Source organism: Mauremys reevesii, linkage group 14 (genome assembly GCF_016161935.1).
Source record: "Mauremys reevesii isolate NIE-2019 linkage group 14, ASM1616193v1, whole genome shotgun sequence".
Lineage (NCBI taxonomy): Eukaryota > Metazoa > Chordata > Testudines > Geoemydidae > Mauremys > Mauremys reevesii.
This window is the reverse complement of record NC_052636.1, coordinates 34,409,577-34,426,883: the sequence shown is the minus strand read 5'-3', so window position 1 is coordinate 34,426,883 and position 17,307 is coordinate 34,409,577. Positions and strand designations below refer to the sequence as shown.

Here is a 17,307-nt window from a genome sequence, read left to right as displayed (position 1 = left end):
GATCCCCTCACTGCCCAGTGCCCCCCCAGCTACAGACCTCCACAGCCCTCCCACAACTGCACAGTGCTCTGCACCTCCCCACCCAGAGGGTAGGTCCATACTTACCCGCCGGGTCGACGCAGAGAGTTCAACTTCTCGGAGTTCGAACTATCGCGTCTAATCTAGATGCGATAGTTCGAACTCCAAACGCGCTCCCGTCGACTCTGGAACTCCACCACCGTGAACGGCGGTGGCGGAGTCGACCGGGGAGCCGCAGAGTTCGATCCCGCGGTGTCTGGACAGGTAGGAAATTCGAACTAAGGTAGTTCGACTTCAGCTACGCTATTCGCATAGCTGAAGTCGCGTACCTTAGTTCGACCGCCCCCGCGTAGTGTAGACCAGGCCAGAGTCCCCCCATAGATCCCCTCACTGCCCTGTGGCCCCCCACTGCCACAACTGCACAGTGCCCCACACAGACCCCCCACACTTCCCAGTGCCCCTGACACACACAGATCTCCCCCACTGACAACCCCACAACACACACAGATCTCCTCACCCCCCCGTGCCCAGCACCTACCCAGACCCACAAGAGACCTTCTCTCCCACACCCTAACCCCCAGCCACAGTAGCCGGCCCTGATGGGAGGTGACTGTGTCTGCCAGGCTGAGCTGGCAGCGCAGCCAGAGCTGGTCCTGGGGCAGGAGAACTCCAGCCCCTTGGGAGTGGTGGAAGCAGCCAGGCTGGAGCAGGAGCAGAGCCTACCCGGGCCAGGCTCCCTCAGGACCCAGCTGAGCCTCCCCCCGCCCCCGCCCCCGACTGTTCCCTGTGAGTGGCTGAGACTGGCCCAGCCTCTGCACCAGTCCCAGGTGGCTCTTCCCCCGGGGGAGGCAGGTGAGCCCCACAGGTCCCAGGCAGTGGAGACAGCTCAGAGCTGGAGCAGTGCTGGGAAGCGGGGCAGATCCCTGAGACGTGACTCCCGAGATGCCACCCAGCCCACCCACACCCATTGGCCCTGTGGCCAGCAGCCCTGCTGAGCCACATGGTGGCCCCCAGCTGCTAGGTGATGAGCCCTCTACAGCAGTGGCATAGCCAGGTTCTAACACCAGGGGAGCAAACACATAAAAAGAGGCACCACCCAACATATCAAATTACTAATTACATACGTTTAAATTTGTTATATACATATTTATTTTGTACTTAAAATAAAAACCCAAGAATGATCCAGCCACAAGAGGATTTGCACAGCCGGCATTTTGCAGGAGAACTTTAGATTATACTTAGATATACTTTTGATTCGACAAAATACAGTAGCTTATAATTGTCACAGGTTTAAAAAAAATACTGGCCATTTTTTCCAGTTACTAATTTAATTTTAAAATCAATCAGTGAAATGAACTTTATTTATAATAGATCATAATACTAAAGTCACCAAAAAGGCATAACAAATACAAGTTTTATGAGAATTGGTGAGCAAAGATCTCATAGCTCTTCAGGGTTGGACAAAGCAGTAATTTCCCTTAAAGTAGCTATGACACAGGTTGGCAGTCTAACATTTTTGAAACACTGAGTACTGAAAGTTAGACTATTTAACCAATTTAAGCTGTACACACACACACACACCCCTTCCTGCTTTCCTATCACCAGTTCTGTTACTACAGGAATGAAATCTAGACATCCTTTAAAAAGGACAGTTACCTGTTCCGTAACTGGTGTTCTTTGAGATGTGTTGCTCCGGTCTATTCCACAGTAGGTGTGCGTGCTTGCCACATGCACTGGTGCCGGAAATTTTTGGAGCACCGCTGCAACCCCTGGAGAGGCGCCTCTATAGCGCTATAAGGGGAGCTGCGCACTCCCCCCACCCTCAGTTCCTTCTTGCCAGACAACTCCGACAGAGGGGAAGGAGGCTGGGATGTGGACTAGACAGGAGCAACACATCTCGAAGGACGCCAGTTACGGAACAGGTAACTGACCTTTCTTCTTCGAGTGACTGCTCCTGTGTATTCCACAGTAGGTGACTCCAAGCTATATCTGATGGAGGTGGGTAGGAGTTTAAGGGTTATCAGGACAGAGTACCACCCTACCAAACCCGACGTCATCCTGTGCTTGGGAGACGATCGCATAGTGCAAGGTAAAAATGTGGACAGATGACCATGTGGCAGCCCTACATGTCCTGGATAGGGATGTGGGTGACATAGGCGGCTGACGAGGCTTGCGCTCTCGTAGAATGCACCTTCACTATAGGCGGTGGGGTAACCCCTGCCAAGTCGTAACACGTGCGTATGCACAAGGTGATCCAGCAGGAAATGCGCTGGATGGAAACTGGGTGCCCCCTAATCCGCTTGGCCGACACAACGAATAGTTGCAAGGACTTCCTGAACTGCCTGGTTCGGTACAGGTAGAAGGCCAGCACATTAGCCAGGAGGAAGCAGATCGTGAGTGTTTTAGACCACAAACCCCATCCCTCCCGATTTGCAACCATCCCTGGACCAGTGACAGGTGCATAACCATACCTTGACCAGTGACAGGTGCATAGGCAGCCAAGTCATTGGAAATAAGCAAGGAGGAAGCCAGTGGAAAAAATGAATGGGGCCACTCTGGTTATCACCTTGGGGTCAGGGGAGTGCTCTGTACCCCTAAACCTTACCTCCCTTTTCACGTATTCACACACAAAAAAGTGAAAGAGCGCGCCTCAATCATCCAATAGGTCAATTTGGCACATTAGCCAGGAGGAAGCAGATCGTGAGTGTTTTTGACCACAAACCCCATCCCTCCCAATTTGCAACCATCCCTGGACCAGTGACAGGTGCACAACCATCCCCGGACCAATGAAAATGGCCACTCTGATTATCACCTTGGGGTTAGGGGTGTGCTCTGTACCCCCAAACCTTACCTCCATTTTCACGTATTCATACACAGAAAAGTGAAAGAGCGCGCCTCAATCTTCCAAAAGATCAGGATTTGGCAACCTTTCAGAAGTGCTGTGCCGAGTCTCTCTGATTTAAGGTTTCGCATGCCAGTAATACATTTTAATATTTTTAGGTCTCTTTCTATAAGTCTATAATATATAACTAAACTATTGTTGTATATAAAATAAATAAGGTTTTTAAAATGCTTAAGAAGCTTCATTTAAAATTAAATTAAAATGCAGAACCCCCCAGACCCCTGCAATAGGTCAATGTGGCACATTAGGCAGGAGGAAGCAGAATGTGAGTGTTTTCGACCACAAACCCTGTCCCTCCTGATTCGCAACCCCATGGACCAGGTGGCAGCAAGTCCTGAGCAGGGGCCCAGATGGTCACGTTGTGCGGCAGAAGCTGCACCTAGTTGCAAAACGGGAGGGTTGCACAATGTGTCGTCACACCGCCCCCAGGGAAAAGCTCAGCGGAGGAGGCACCACAAGCTGCCGGCAGCGGGTCATTCCCGGGGGGGCCGAGCACCCGCCTGCAGCCTCCGCAGCCTCCCCCCCCCCGGAGCCCCCACGGGAGGGAGGGGGAGCAGCCTCCCCAGCCGGGGCTCAGGGCATTGGGGTGCTGGGGCTCCCCCCCTGCGCACGCCTGGGCCCAGGACACTCACAAACACACACTCTGCCCCGGGGCTCCCCTGGTGCCCAGAGACCGATCAACCCCCCGCCTGCCCCCCCGCCCTTCCCCGCCTGCAGCTCCGGCCTCTCCCCTCCCCTCCCGCCCCGCCAGCCGCACCCAGGGGAGCCCCGGGCCCCAGGCTCTGTCCCCACCTGGAGCCCAGTGGGGCCGGGGGCAGCTCCTGCTGCAGCTGAGAACAGCGGCTCTGCTCCGGCCCGGGCGGCTCCAGCGCTGCTGGCAGCACGTGGCCACCAGGGAGCAGCTGCTGGGCCCGGGCTCCTGCATCACAATGTTCCAGAGCCCCGCCCCAGGAGCTGCCCTGCCCCGGGCTGTGCCCGCGCCCCGCCCCCCGGCGCGGCCCCGCCCCCGGGCTGTGCCAGAGCCCCGCCCCCAGGAGCTGCCCCGCCCCCGGGCTGTGCCAGAGCCCCGCCCCCAGGAGCTGCCCCGCCCCCGGGCTGTGCCAGAGCCCCGCCCCCAGGGATTTGTTCTCCTGTTTCCTTCTTCCCAGCACCCCGTGCTCCCAGCTGCTCCCTTCCTGTGTCTGCAAACACCACCCCGGGCGGGCTGCAGCGCTCGCTGGGGCTGTCTCCAGTGGCTGAAGTTGCCTCCATCTCTAATCACCTGAGGCGGGAGGCGGAGCGGAATGAAGAGAGGAGATGGGCCCAGGGTGTGAAAGCAGAATTAGGGGGCAGGGAAAGAAGGACTGTTTGGAAAGGCTCCTGGGTGATCCAGATGGAGTCAGAAATTGGGCAGCAGAGGCTCAGATAAATTGAGGGGAACCCCCAGGGACACAATAGCAGGTGAGGGAGGGGGGGTGAGGAGGCGAGTGGGTGGGCAGTGGCGAGGGGGCGGGTGAGCCGGCAGAGAGCCAATATTCATAACTTCAACTACAAAAATGATACACATCTAGAGATAGCATCATTATAATCAGCCAATCAGAACCTCTCCATAGACCCCTTACACAACAACCTTTCTACAATATTGGCTGCAAATATAGAACAGTGGTTGCAATGGTGATCTATACAGTTACAGATTATGCCAATAATGTCACAAGAGGTGACACGGCATCAGTGAGACTGATACTGGAATACTGCCTTCAGTTTTGGTGTCCTCGTTTGAAAAAGATGTTGTGAAACTGGAGCTGGGGCAGCAAAGAGCCACCAAAGGTTCTGAGGGCTGGAGAAAAATGCCTTCTAGTAAGCTATTGAAAGAGCTCAACCTGCTTAGCTTATCAAAAGAAGATTGAAAGGTGACTTCATTGAAGTGTTGAAGTGCCTTCAGGGAGAGAAAAGATTTGGGAATTAAAGGGCTCTTGAATCAAGCAGAGAAAGGTATAACAAGACCCAATGGTTGGAAGATGAAAAGAGACAAATTCATATTACAACTAAGGCACAAATATTCAACAGCGAGGATGATTCACCACAGGAACAAGCTACCAAGGAAAGTGGTGGTTTCTTCATCTCCTGATGTCATGTCATGAAGACTAGATGCCTTTCTGGAATGTATTTGACCCCAAAGTAGCTATTGTGCCATACAGGAGGCCTGTGATATGCAGGGGGTCAGATTAGATGCTCTAATTGTCTCTTCTGGCCGTAAAGTCGACTCATTTCTGAAAAACTGAGTGTAGCATTGGGAGCAGCGTCTGATGTTTCCCTGTCTAGCCGGCTTGCTGCCTAGAACGAACGCTCCTTGAGTGGGGTGATCCACAGGGAGTAGCTCAAACCTCCAAAGTGCCTGGCCAGGGGCAGGACATTAGCCCAGCAAGGGAGGGGTGCGGCAGTGACATCACAAAGGCCTTTTGCAGGACCTCAGACTATTGGTCCAAGGTGGTGGGGAGGTGGTGACCTCACAGAGAGATGCTGACATCAGCCAGGCAGGACGGGGCGAGGGGCCAGGGAAACCTCAGAGACCCCTGTGGCTTTGCTTCAGCAAGTCTCCTTCTCCAGGTCTCTCTTTGAGGACTGAGAGAGTATTCGGGTTCACGGACGTGAGCGCCAGGAGGAACCTCTTTCGAGTTTTCTCCTTCCCTTTTAGTGATTTTACTAGAAAACAGCCGTCCCTGTTTAGAAGGTAAGAGCCTCCTGGAGGTTTGAAACCTGTTTAGTTTGATCCATGTGGTGACAGTTGAATTCTAGGCATGGAAGACACGAGCTTAAGGAGGCAGAACTTTATTCTGCACCTGGGATTTTGTCCCTTAGAATCATTTGGGACATTAGGGTTTGTTCTTTTTGCTTCCCCTCTTCCTCCCTCCTCTTTTTCTCTTGCTTCCTTTGTCCTTTTACCTGTTCCCCTCCCAACACCAGGGGGGTGTGTGTGTGTGTTGCGGGGGAGTGCTCTGCAGCTCCCACTGCGGGAGGTCCACCCAAAAATGTGGGGCTGAAATAGCGGTCGGGCAGTGATCCCCACCAGTAACCTAGGCCATCCTTTGGGCTCTCTGGTGAGAACCCTCAGCCTCCCGTCCTCAGTCTCTACCCCTGATTGGCTGAGCAGGGGGTTATTGACAGGCACAAGACTCAGGTCCTTGTTGTTCTCTTTTAAGACCAAGGAAATAAGTCAGAACCAGTTCTATGTTTGATGAATTTTGCTGCTTCTCTACATTAATGGTCTCTGAGCAGTTCATGATTCTCTCTAACATTGCAGTTCTCCTCAAATACTTGCTGAATAATTACTGTGCACTGTTGTTGGTCTGGAGCTCATCTGAGAGCACTTTATTCAGATCATTCAATGTCTGAAATTCAAGATCCGATGGTTAGTTTGAAAATCTGAGCTCTTGGGTCCTATTCCCAACTCTGCCACTGGCTGGGTGTGCGACCTCAGACAAGTCAATTCTCCTTTCTCAGCCTTAGCTTCTCCCTCTTTCGAGTAGGGATAATAATGATCCGCTCCTACCTACCTCACAGTGGGTGGAGGCACGGTCGGCTCTAGGATTTTTGCTGCCCCAAGCAAAAAATATTTTGGCTGCCCCCACCTCAGCCCTGGTATCCCTCAGCACATGCTCCTGCTGATCGAGCCCTGGGCTTCCCCCCACCCACAGCCCCCTGCCACCCCAGCCCTGGGCTCCCCCCCCCCATCCCGTGCCAACAACATAGGTTTGTTCCCAGTCTGCCCAGACTGAGCTGCTCCCGTTTATACTCCGTCTCCAGTCGGAGCATGCCCAGAGAGGGTGAGGCCTCTTCAGCCCACAGGGTGCGGTTAACCCTAGCAGTGCCAGGTCAGGGTTGATACACCTCATCCCAGACAGCATTTCCCAAATTTGGGGATTAGCTAGGAGATCTCTTCAGGAGTAACCTCCTGTAGGGACTGGGTCACAAATACCTTGGGAACCAAATACCTGGGCGTTTTCCTAGTTCTGAATCACTTGCTGTGGAATTCTATCCCTGGATCGTCTGAGACAATATTGACTTAAACAACTGAACTACCCTGCGACCATGTGCACTTACTTCGGTCAGTTGCACCCATTTGGGGTCTGCTGCTGTTCACCTTTTCAGAGTGGAGATTTAAACATACGACTGTTTCTTTGATAATATGTCCAACAGCTTGGACTATTCTCTCCTGTTGACTCAACTTCATTTGAATTTTCTCCATATCATCATGCAGGGATGGGGGGAAAACTAACCTGAAGTAAAAAAATGGTAATTTGTCTGAAATTTCCCAAAAAATCTGAGCTGCATTCTGTCAAACAAAACTAACATGCAGTTATATGACCAAGGAGCCTTCATGAAAGATAGAAAACCTATATCACAGAGAGGTAGAAGACACTTTCATTTTAATTTAAAGTGAAATTCCAGACTAGGTTACATCTGATGTCTCAGAATCAGGATGAGAGATTCTCCCATGATCCACTGAAACCTGCTTCACCCAGCGGTTTATCATGCATCCGACGAAGTGGGTATTCACCCACGAAAGCTCATGCTCCAAAAGTCTGATAGTCTACAAGATGCCACAGGATTCTTTGCTGCTTTTACAGATTCAGACTAACACCGCTACCCCTCTGATACCTCTCTCATTAGTGTTATTTACAGGAGTTATAGCACTTTCATAACGGGAGAAAAAACAACCAACCTTCCCAGAAGCAGCTTTGCCATTGAGGAAAAAGGGGATTTGAACGGTGCTTGGGATCCATTTGAAATCCCCTTCCAAGTCTGACACTTTCATCGCCTGCCAGACTGACTCTGATTTAGGATCAAAGACGTACAAGCACCATTCCCAAGCATGGACAGCCAAGAACATGACCCCACCAGACACGTTGGGAAGCGAAGGAATACGAAGGGGTGAACTGTGCATGGCTCAGGCACAAGGTAACAGTTCTGGGGTGATGGGGAAGGATGGAATGTCTGAGTCGCCCCATCTCCTTCCAGTGTCACAGAGCCTAAAATGACCCTTATTTCCCTGACACTGCTCCAGCTCTTCATCATATTTAAATATATTTTAAATGAGGAAAAAAAAAAAGTCAACAAAATAACTGCTGTTCTGCACAATCCAGAGTAATGTGAGAACAACTGGGAATGAGACAATCTCTCCTCAAAGAGGAACTTGACGTCTCTAACAATAACTTTGCACTGGGAGGAGGAGTACAAATGTGAATCTCCAGGTTTGTTTAGAAAAGGAAATGTGGTGATGGTTAGCTCAGACAGGAGGAAATGTGCATGGTAACTCCACCGACTATCCATAGCCCATGTCTTCACTGCAAGAATAGCTGTCTTATTACATCAGGAAAGTGAACTCAAGCTAGCTAACTCCACGGCAACCACAGTGATGAGACCCAGGTAGATTTTATCTCAACGTAGCTGGTTGAAGACACCCCCCATCTCCCCCACCTGGGGTGATGACATTCCTGGTAGAAAAGACACCCACTCCCATGACTCGCAGGACAATGGAGTTGATACAAAGGACCACAGGATCCACCCCAAAGACGGGCGAGCTTCAAAAGTGGGCAACTCATGTGTGGGAGCTGAGGGACTACAATGTGCAAAAGATGCAAACAGCCTTAACACTCACTACCTGGGAACTGTCAAAAGAATTAAAGAAAAAAATCTCCTGACAGCTCTAGAGAAGGTTTTTATGAAGCTTATCTCCTTTACGGATTCTCTGATGTTTAGAAAGGCCTGAGCTATGAGTGAAGCTTTTCCCGCACTCACTGCATTCATAGGGTTTCTCTCCGGTGTGAACTGTGTAATGTGTGACAAGGGTTGAGCTCCGAGAGAAGCTTTTCCCGCACTCACTGCATTCATAGGGTTTCTCTCCTGTGTGGACTCTCTGGTGAGAGATAAGAGAGAAGAGGTGAGTGAAACTTTTCTCGCACTCACTGCATTCATAGGGTCTCTCTCCTGTGTGGATCCTCTGATGCATAGTAAGGTTTGAGCTCCGAGAGAAGCTTTTTCCACACTCGCAACATTCATGGGGTCTCTCTCCTGTGTGGACTCTCTGGTGAGAGATAAGGGAGGAGAAGTGACTGAAACTTTTCCCGCACTCACGGCATTCATAAGGTCTCTCTCCTGTGTGGACCCTCTGATGCCTAGTAAGGTTTGAGCTTGGTGAAGTTTTTCCCGCACTCACAGCATTCGTAGGGTCGCTCTCCCGTGTGCGTTGTCTGATGAGAGATAAGGGCTGATCTCTGAGTGAAGCTTTTCCCGCACTTGCAGCATTCGTAGGGTCGCTCTTCTGTGTGGATTCTCTGATGAGAGTTAAGGGTATATCTCTGAGTGAAGCTTTTCCCGCACTCACAGCATTCATAAGGTCTTTCTCCTCTGTGTATTCGCTGATGCCTACTAAGGGCTGAGGTACGATTGAAGCTTTTCCCACACTCACAGCATTTGTAAGGTGTCTCTTTCGTGTGGATTATCTCATGTCGAATAAGGGCTGAGCGGTAATGGAAGTTTTTCCCACACTCACTACACGTAGTCTCTCGCTTTTCCGTGAGGATTTTCTCCTGGGACGTAGTTTCCTTGAGGTCCCTATGAGTTCCCTGACAATTAATGGGTTCATCCACTCTCTCCTCTGAGTGGTTTCCCTGCTCTCTCTCTGGTCTGGGGTAATTTTCACCAGCTTTTCCCTGCTCATGGGGGCTGGACACACTCCCTTTGGCTCTTCGCAGTAATTCCCCATGCGCTTCGGCGAGCTCAGCATCTTCCTGGTGAGGATTCTGCTCCTCGCTCTCCCTCACCACCCCATCACCTGCTAGAAGAGAGGAGAAATCTCAGAATTGGGGATGGAAAGGCAGAGAACAAACCCAAGTAAGTGCTGGAGAGACAGAAAATAAAAATCAGGGACTGACCCCCCCCCAACTCTTCCCCACAGGGGACAGTGGAGGATCAATTCTGCTCCCCACCCAGGACCGGCCTTTAGGGGGCTGCAGGTGCCCCACCCAAGGGGGTGCCAGGCGCAGGGTTTGGATTCCCACCAGGTAGACGCATATTCGTTCACCTAAAGGTGGCGTGTCAGGTGTCTGTCGAGGAACTAGTTAGGTAGGTCTTAGGTAGCTCTTAAAAGCTTTGCCAGTCCAGCTCTATTGTTTAAGGCTGTGAAAAGTGCACACACACATGCTTTGTCGCACACCATCCAACATGGCTCTGCTGGCCAAAGCTCAATTACAGACACAGCTATAGCGCAAAAGCATCCATTTTTTAAAACAGGAAACTAAATGCTCATAAGCTACATTAATGCCGCGTTAAGGTTGCCCAGTGCTGTCTCCTGCCTTGCACCATATGGACGGTGAGTAAACTTAAACCTCTGCAGACCAGGAAAAGTTAATGTAAACTTTCCCCCAACCCTTAACCCTGTAGCTGGCCAGAACCAGTGAGAATGGTTCTGTGTGGGCAGTGCAAAGGTTAACCAACTGCCAAAGGGACTCAGGTATTCAGCTCAATGCAGCAGTAACGGGATGAATTCTATGGTCTGTGGTATAAAGGACGTCAGAGTAGACGAACTTATATTAACATCTGGCCTTAATATCTATGAACCTATAATCGACCGAGGACAGACTAAGACTAAGACATTGTCTGTGCTGTGCTCACAGGTGTGAATCTCAGCACCTATCCGCATGCCTCCAGCTGTGTGCACTGGGCCAGCTGTAGCTGTGTGCACTGGGCCAGCTGTAGCTGTGTGCACTGGGCCAGCTGTAGCTGTGACTGGCTGATGGAGGGATTGGTTGCAGCAGCTGGGCAGAGCTGTGCCTGTGCTATGCAGAGAGGTGCATGTGAAACTTGGGGGGCAATTCTGCCTCATTTCCGTGCTGAGTGTTGTAGGCTTGGTCAGCAAAGGTGCCCAAGGGTGTGTTCTTGCCATGGGGGTTGTCAGCACCCTGGTGGCATATGTTCGAGTGATCTGTGGGGCTTAGTGAGGGTAAGTGAAGGCAGTGACTCAAAAGGAAAACTCAGGTTGAGGGCAAGGGGGTAGTAACACTGTGCAAGTCTCAGATGGCCTGGGTGCAGGAGGTTCAGTACTGGAGAGCAGGCCAGGGGGAGGAAGCTTCTGTTTGCTATGATGGAATTGAACCCGAATATTATCTTAGCAAAGAGAAGAACATGTTAGACATTCTGCTGTACTGCTCTGTTCCCAGAGCGCTCTGTAACAGGGGAGGGGAGAGGGCTAGTGTGGGTGTCTCTGGCATGTCGGGGTGATGCTGAAACAGGGCAGAGCAGAGGTGGCATTAGGGGAGTGGAATGAACCTTAACTCTGCATTTCTCTTTCTAAAAACCGAGGGGACAGGAACCCTTACCCAGCGAGGTCACATTCTCACAGTTCTCCTGCATGACTTCCCTGTAGAGGGCTCTCTGAGTGGGGTCCAGCAGAGCCCCCTCTTCCCTGGTGAAATACACAGCCACCTCCTCGAAGGTCACCGGCTCCTGAAAGAGCAAGAATCCAACACTCAGTACCTGCTGCCCCACTCACAGCCCCACTATTCAGGGAGGAAAGGAGCCAATCAAATGGAAGCTCTGAGAGAATCAGCAGAGTCCTATCCCCACACTGCTGAGAGCAGCCAGGAGACATCTGGGTGAGGGGACGAAGTGAGAGCCCCTTGTCTCTCCCAGCAGATCCACCACAGACCTACTAGCCAGAGGCTGATACAGGAGATGGAGCCCCCAGTAGGGTCCAGGCACAGCCCCATGGTAGAGAACCCAACACCCGCCCCACTGCCAGCAGCTGGATGTGAGGGGCCGGGACATCTTTCCTACACCTCCCTGCTGGGTGCCACCTTTCCATGTCACACCAGCCCCTGGCTAGCAGGCTGAGGGTTCAGCACTGGAAGTCTGGTCAGTTTTCCCAGCCCCGCCCAGGGAGTTGCTTTGTCTGTTTCCTGTTTCACAAATTAGGGAATTTTCTCCCCCAACACCCAAGTGTTTGTTCTGAGGATCTAGGCCCATGTTAACAAGTCCCAGCAGGTTTGTCACACTGTGTCCCCACTCCCTTTCCTCACCCAGGGTATTCCCTGCCCCCTCCAGCCCTAACTCCCCAGAAGTTGCCACCTCTTCAGTATTTCCTGCCCCTCCCCCTCCAGCAGGAACCCACCAGCAACCCCCCCAATTACCCCTACCTGAGCTGGCTCCACTACAGCCATTTCTCCTGTCCCATGGGAGGCTGGGACGAGCTGGAGCGAGAGGTGGGCGTCATTCTGCAGCCTGGCAGGGCGAGAAGGGCAGTTGTGGAGGATTCAGAACAGGCTTTAGTTCATTTCACATCACGATTCCCCCAGGCCCTTTCCCTGGGGACAGAGATTGTAGATTCTGCCAGGCTGGGAACATGCTCAGTCCCCCAGTGCAGCACAGACCTGGCCCCCGGCCCCTCCTTTCCCCCTTGTGCTCCCCCCAGCAGCAGTAACAAACCAAGACATTTTGAAGCCCTCCCAGCAACAGGGTGTGAATCAAACCCTGGACCAGACCAGACCCAAAGGAGCCCCTTGGGGGGGGGTCCCCTGACACTGCCCCCAGGGCAGCGCACTCCTGCCGCAGGGGAACAGGGAGAGTCCGGGGCTGGTTCTTCCTCTCTCTGCTCCTCACCTCCGTCACAGGGAAGTGACCCTGGGCAGGGACGCTGCAGTGAGTGTGCGGGGGGGGGGGCAGAGATCTGGGAACCTGCCCCCCCCTCTAATTTCCCCTCCCCCCCTCTCCCGTCCCCTCCCTCCCCTAGCGCCCTGCCCCGGGCTGGGAGCCGGGGTCACCGCCCCGTTCCCGGGGTCTCTCCCCGCGGCTGCCCCGCTCCGCCCGTGCGGGGAAGGGGGCACCGGGCGGGGACCCGCTTCACCCCGTTACCGGGCACAGCAGAGCCGGGGGCGGCTCAGACTCGCTGCGGGAAGGATCCTCCCGGCCTCAGCGCGGCAGCAGCTCCGGGCCCCGGGGCAGCGATGGGGGCACCGCGCAGAGCCGGGACCTGCCCCGCCCGGGCTCCGTCACCGGGAGCCTCAGCAGAGCCCGGGCGGGGCCCGGCTGGAAAGCTCCGCCCCATCCCGGGGGCGGATCCTGCTGCGGCTCCGCTGGGGCCGAGGCGGCTCTGAGGCTTCTCCGGGGTTCCGGGGGGCAGTGTCACGTGCCCGCCCCCCCAGCGCCCCCCGCCGGGGGTCTCTCACTCCCCGGGGGCTCCGGGCGGGGCTGGGGCGGGCAGAGCCCGGGGCTGCCCGGGGGGCGGGGCCCAGCTGGAGAAACCCCCCCCGGCCGGTGTACCATCAGAAACATGAACCGATCCCGATTTGCTACTTTGGCTGCACTGAGCATGCGCAGCCGAACTGAGCATGCCCAGTAACCTCCGCTGTCGCCACTGCCCTCTCTCTGCCCTCACTTCTACTCACGATTTGCTGCCTGCTCTTTGGGGGCGTTTAAAATGCTCAAGGGGGCAAATCGCAGCGGGGGGGCTGCCAGGGTCTGAGCAGGGACAGAAATTTACTGGACAGAAGGGTTCAAGCTGCTGTAGGTAGCGGCAGGAGAGAGGCTGAAGGGGAAAAAATCGGGGGTGGGGGGGTGGGAGCCGCTGCGAGACCCTGTGCGGGGACAAAACCCCCGTTTAGGGAGGGGGTGGGGGGGAACAGTGGCCCCTCGGGATGAGCCACCTGCTGGGCTCGCAGATCTGGGGGTGTCGGGGCTGGGGGGGGGGCACAGGCTGTTTTCAGTTGTGCCCCGTGTCAGCTCTGGAGCAGGGGGCGGGTTCCTGGGGCTGGGTCTTAAAGGCACCGGCAGCCCGATTCCTACACTGTCAAAGCATAGACAGCGCGGCTCCTCTCTATCCTGTACAAGTGCTGCGGGGCTGTTACTGCTCCAGCCAGGAGACTGAATGTGGGGAAATAATGTGCAGACGCCCCCGCCCTCCCTCAAACTCTGCCTCTCACATTGTGACTATGTAAAAGTCTCTTCTATCATTTTCTATGTCTATATGAAATCCCTGCAGCTCCTTTCTCTTATACAACGTGCTGATTTGGTAACTCCCTCCCAGAGCCCACATGTCTGTACCCCCTCCTGCACCCCAATCCCCTGCCCCAGGTCAGAGCCTGCACCCGTCACTCAAACTCCCCATAGCCTGCAACCCTCCTGCACCCCCAACTCCATCCCAGAGCCTGCACCCCAAACAGGGCTGGATTAACCTGTTGTGGGCCCGGTGCTAAACATATTTGTGGTTCCCCATGGGGGAAATGGGGACATGAGGCATGGGGGCAGAGTCCTCAGAGCGAGGGGCTGACTTGGGGCAATGGGATATGAGTCATGGTACGGCAGGGACAGCCCCACTCCACCCAGCCCAGTACAAGGGCACTGTTTACAAACCAGGAGCTGCCAGAACCATGCTGTCCAGCCCAGCCCTGCACTGCCATTGTGCTTCTTCCTTGGGTGTGGGCCCATGCTGCACCATGCTACCCCTGCTCAGCACCCCTCTGGCTCCCTACGCGCAGTGCCACACCACCCAGAGACCCCACAAACCCCTGCTCAGCACCCCTCCGACTCCCTATGCCCAGTGCCACACCACCCAGAGACCCCACAAATCCCTGCCCTGAACCCCTCTGACTCCCTTCACCCAGTGCTGCACCATCTAGAGACCCCACAAACCCCTGCCCAGTGCACTCCCAGATCACTCCCCACCCACTCAGAACCCCACAGATCCTCTCACTGACCAGTGCCCCCAGCTGAAGACCCCCACAGCCCTCCCACAACTGCACAGTGCCCCACCTTCCCACCCAGAGCCCCCTACAGATCCCCTCACTGTCCAGTGCCCCCACCACCACAACTGCAGTGACCCGCACAGACCCCCACACTTCCCAGCACCCACACACACACAGATCTCCCCACTGACAGGCCCCCAACACATAGATCTCCCAGTGCCCAGCACCTACCCAGACCCCTAGAGACCTACTCTCCCAAACCCCAGCCCCAGCCACAGTAGCCGGCCCTGATGGGAGGTGACTGTGGCTGCGAGGCTGAGATGTCAGCGCAGCCAGAACTGGTCCTGGGGCAGGAGAACTCTGGCCTCTTGGGAGTGGTGGAAGCAGCCAGGCTGGAGCAGGAGCAGAGCCTACCGGGGCCAGGCTCTCTCAGGACCCAGCTGAGCCTCCCCCCTCCCCAACTGTTCCCTGTGAGTGGCTGAGACTGGCGCAGCCTCTGCACCAGTCCCAGGTGGCTCTTCCCCCGGGGAGGCAGGTGGGGCCCCACAGGTCCCAGGCAGTGGAGACAGCTCAGAGCTGGAGCAGTGCTGGGTAGCGGGCAGATCCTGAGATGTGACTCCCGCGATCCTACCCAGCCCACCCACACCCATTGGCCCCGTGGCCAGCAGCCTTGCAGAGCACACACCTCTGTCTCTCCCTGCTTTCCTATCACCAGTTATGTTACTACAGGAATGAAATTGAGACATCCCATAAAACAGCTAGTTCCACATTGTTCTTCAAACCTCAGATCATTGAAATGTAGCTTTGCATTTGAGATACTATATGACTGTAGTACATTTTGCACTGCCTGCATCTACACTGACATCAGGAGAGGAGAAGAGGACAAGACTGTCCCTAGCATATAAGATTTTAAAGAAAGGAGAGACACACACACCCACTATCAATACAACAAGAAGGGAGAACAGTAGCTGGTGCCAAGAGAGAAGATGCAATGAAACCCTTCTGTACCCACAACTGATGTCTGAAAAGCATCAGTCACTCTGCAGATCAAAGAAAGAAAGAGCAGCCAGTTTCAGACAGATAGGATCCTTATGACCTATATAGGAGAAGTGTACTTCCCTATAGCAGTTTCCCACCATAATAAATAAATCCATAAGAAAATTAACCAAAAATTAAGATTAGGAGTCTGATTGAAATTAGGTACATTTTCAGCATTAGTTTAGTATGAAAATATTGCAGCTACTTTTCTTTTACTCCTGTCTTCATAAAAAGCAACAGAGTTATAACATATAATTACAAAGACTAAAGTACATGCTTTACTATAATTAGGACCAGGCAATCCAAGATGAAAACTACACCGTGGCAGAGTCCTACAACCAGGTATTTGAGGCCAATCCCTTTATCAATAGAATCCTCAACCAAAATATGAGGAAGGAGACGAGTCACCCTCAAACTTTTGACAATAGCTCAAGGTCAGACACCCAGAAGACCAGCGCCATTCGTATTCTGGTTTTGGATAAAATACTTGATCTTGCCTACATCATAGAAACCTTCCTCTCTCCAAGTCTATACCCCACTACACCCTTTAGCGATAAAGTAACCATTAAAGAAGTTCTGAATCAGTCGTCTTTCTTCCCAATTTAGGTTTAACAATAAAGCTGCAACCTAAGTAGCTATGGGAGATGACAGTGCAACTACTAGGTATTGGTGGGGGAAAAGTGTGCTACTAATGTCCTGGATATACTGGCAGGGCCGGCTTTAGGCTAATTCAACTAATTCCCTGAATCGGGCCCTGCCCTAAGAGGGTCCCGTGCCCAAGCCCTGGTTCGGTGTATTGGCAAGAGTCAGTGCACTGTACCGGGTGGCCCGCTTCTCCAGGGGACAATTTAAAGGGCCTGGGTGCCCTTTAAATTGCCACCACTGCCACACTGCTGGAGCCATGGGGTAGGGCTGTTGGGATCTGTGGGCTACTTAAAAGTCCATCGCCCCGTTGCTTCTATTGCCCTAGCCCTTTAAATAGCCACTGGAGCCCCGCCGCTCCCCCAGGGCTCCGGCAGCTGTGTACATGGCCAGGGCTGTGGAAGCAGGGGAGCCCCAGGTGGCTGCTGTTACTCTGGTGGGGGAGGGAGGACGAGGAGGGAGCACTTACCATACCGGGTGGTCTGTACCCCCTGTACCTGCACCCCCTGCCCTGTCTCCAGCCAACCCCTGCTGCACCCCCCCTGCCTGAAGCCAGCCATTCCTGCACTCCTCTGTCTTCAGCACTGCCAATCTATGCCACACCCCCCTATGGCCCTGCTTGAAGCCAGCCCGGCCCCCCCCCCCCACCCCACACACCCCGGTCTCCAGCCAGTGCTGCACCCCTTGCCCTGCCTGCAGCCAGCCCCATGTCCACTGGTGCCCTGCAATTTCCTGGACAGTAACCCTGCATACCTGCTTCAATGATGGGAGAAGAGAGCAGCTGGTACCCACACACATGTGCACACCCTAGGGTGACCAGACAGCAAGTGTGAAAAATCAGGATGGGGTGGAGGTTAATAGGATCCTATATAAGAAAAAGACCCCAAGATTGGGATTGTCTCTATAAAATCGGGACATCTGGTCACCCTAGCACACTCCCAGGGAGTGGCGGGGACCAGGGGCGGCTCTATACCCCAGCGCGCCAAGCAG

General features: G+C 53.8%; 1 protein-coding gene across 1 annotated transcript in view; it reads right to left on the bottom strand.

Annotated features, from left to right (window-relative positions):
- The window catches only part of LOC120381724 (zinc finger protein 850-like), a gene marked incomplete at its 5' end in the record, with an annotated part of 179,523 nt that extends 170,497 nt beyond the window's left edge, over window positions 1-9,026 (bottom strand). The window contains one exon of the mRNA XM_039499843.1: window positions 8,704-9,026. Within this exon, the coding sequence (XP_039355777.1) occupies window positions 8,704-9,026 (323 nt within the window). The remainder of the gene's footprint in view (window positions 1-8,703) is intronic.
- Window positions 9,027-17,307: the final 8,281 nt, after the last annotated feature.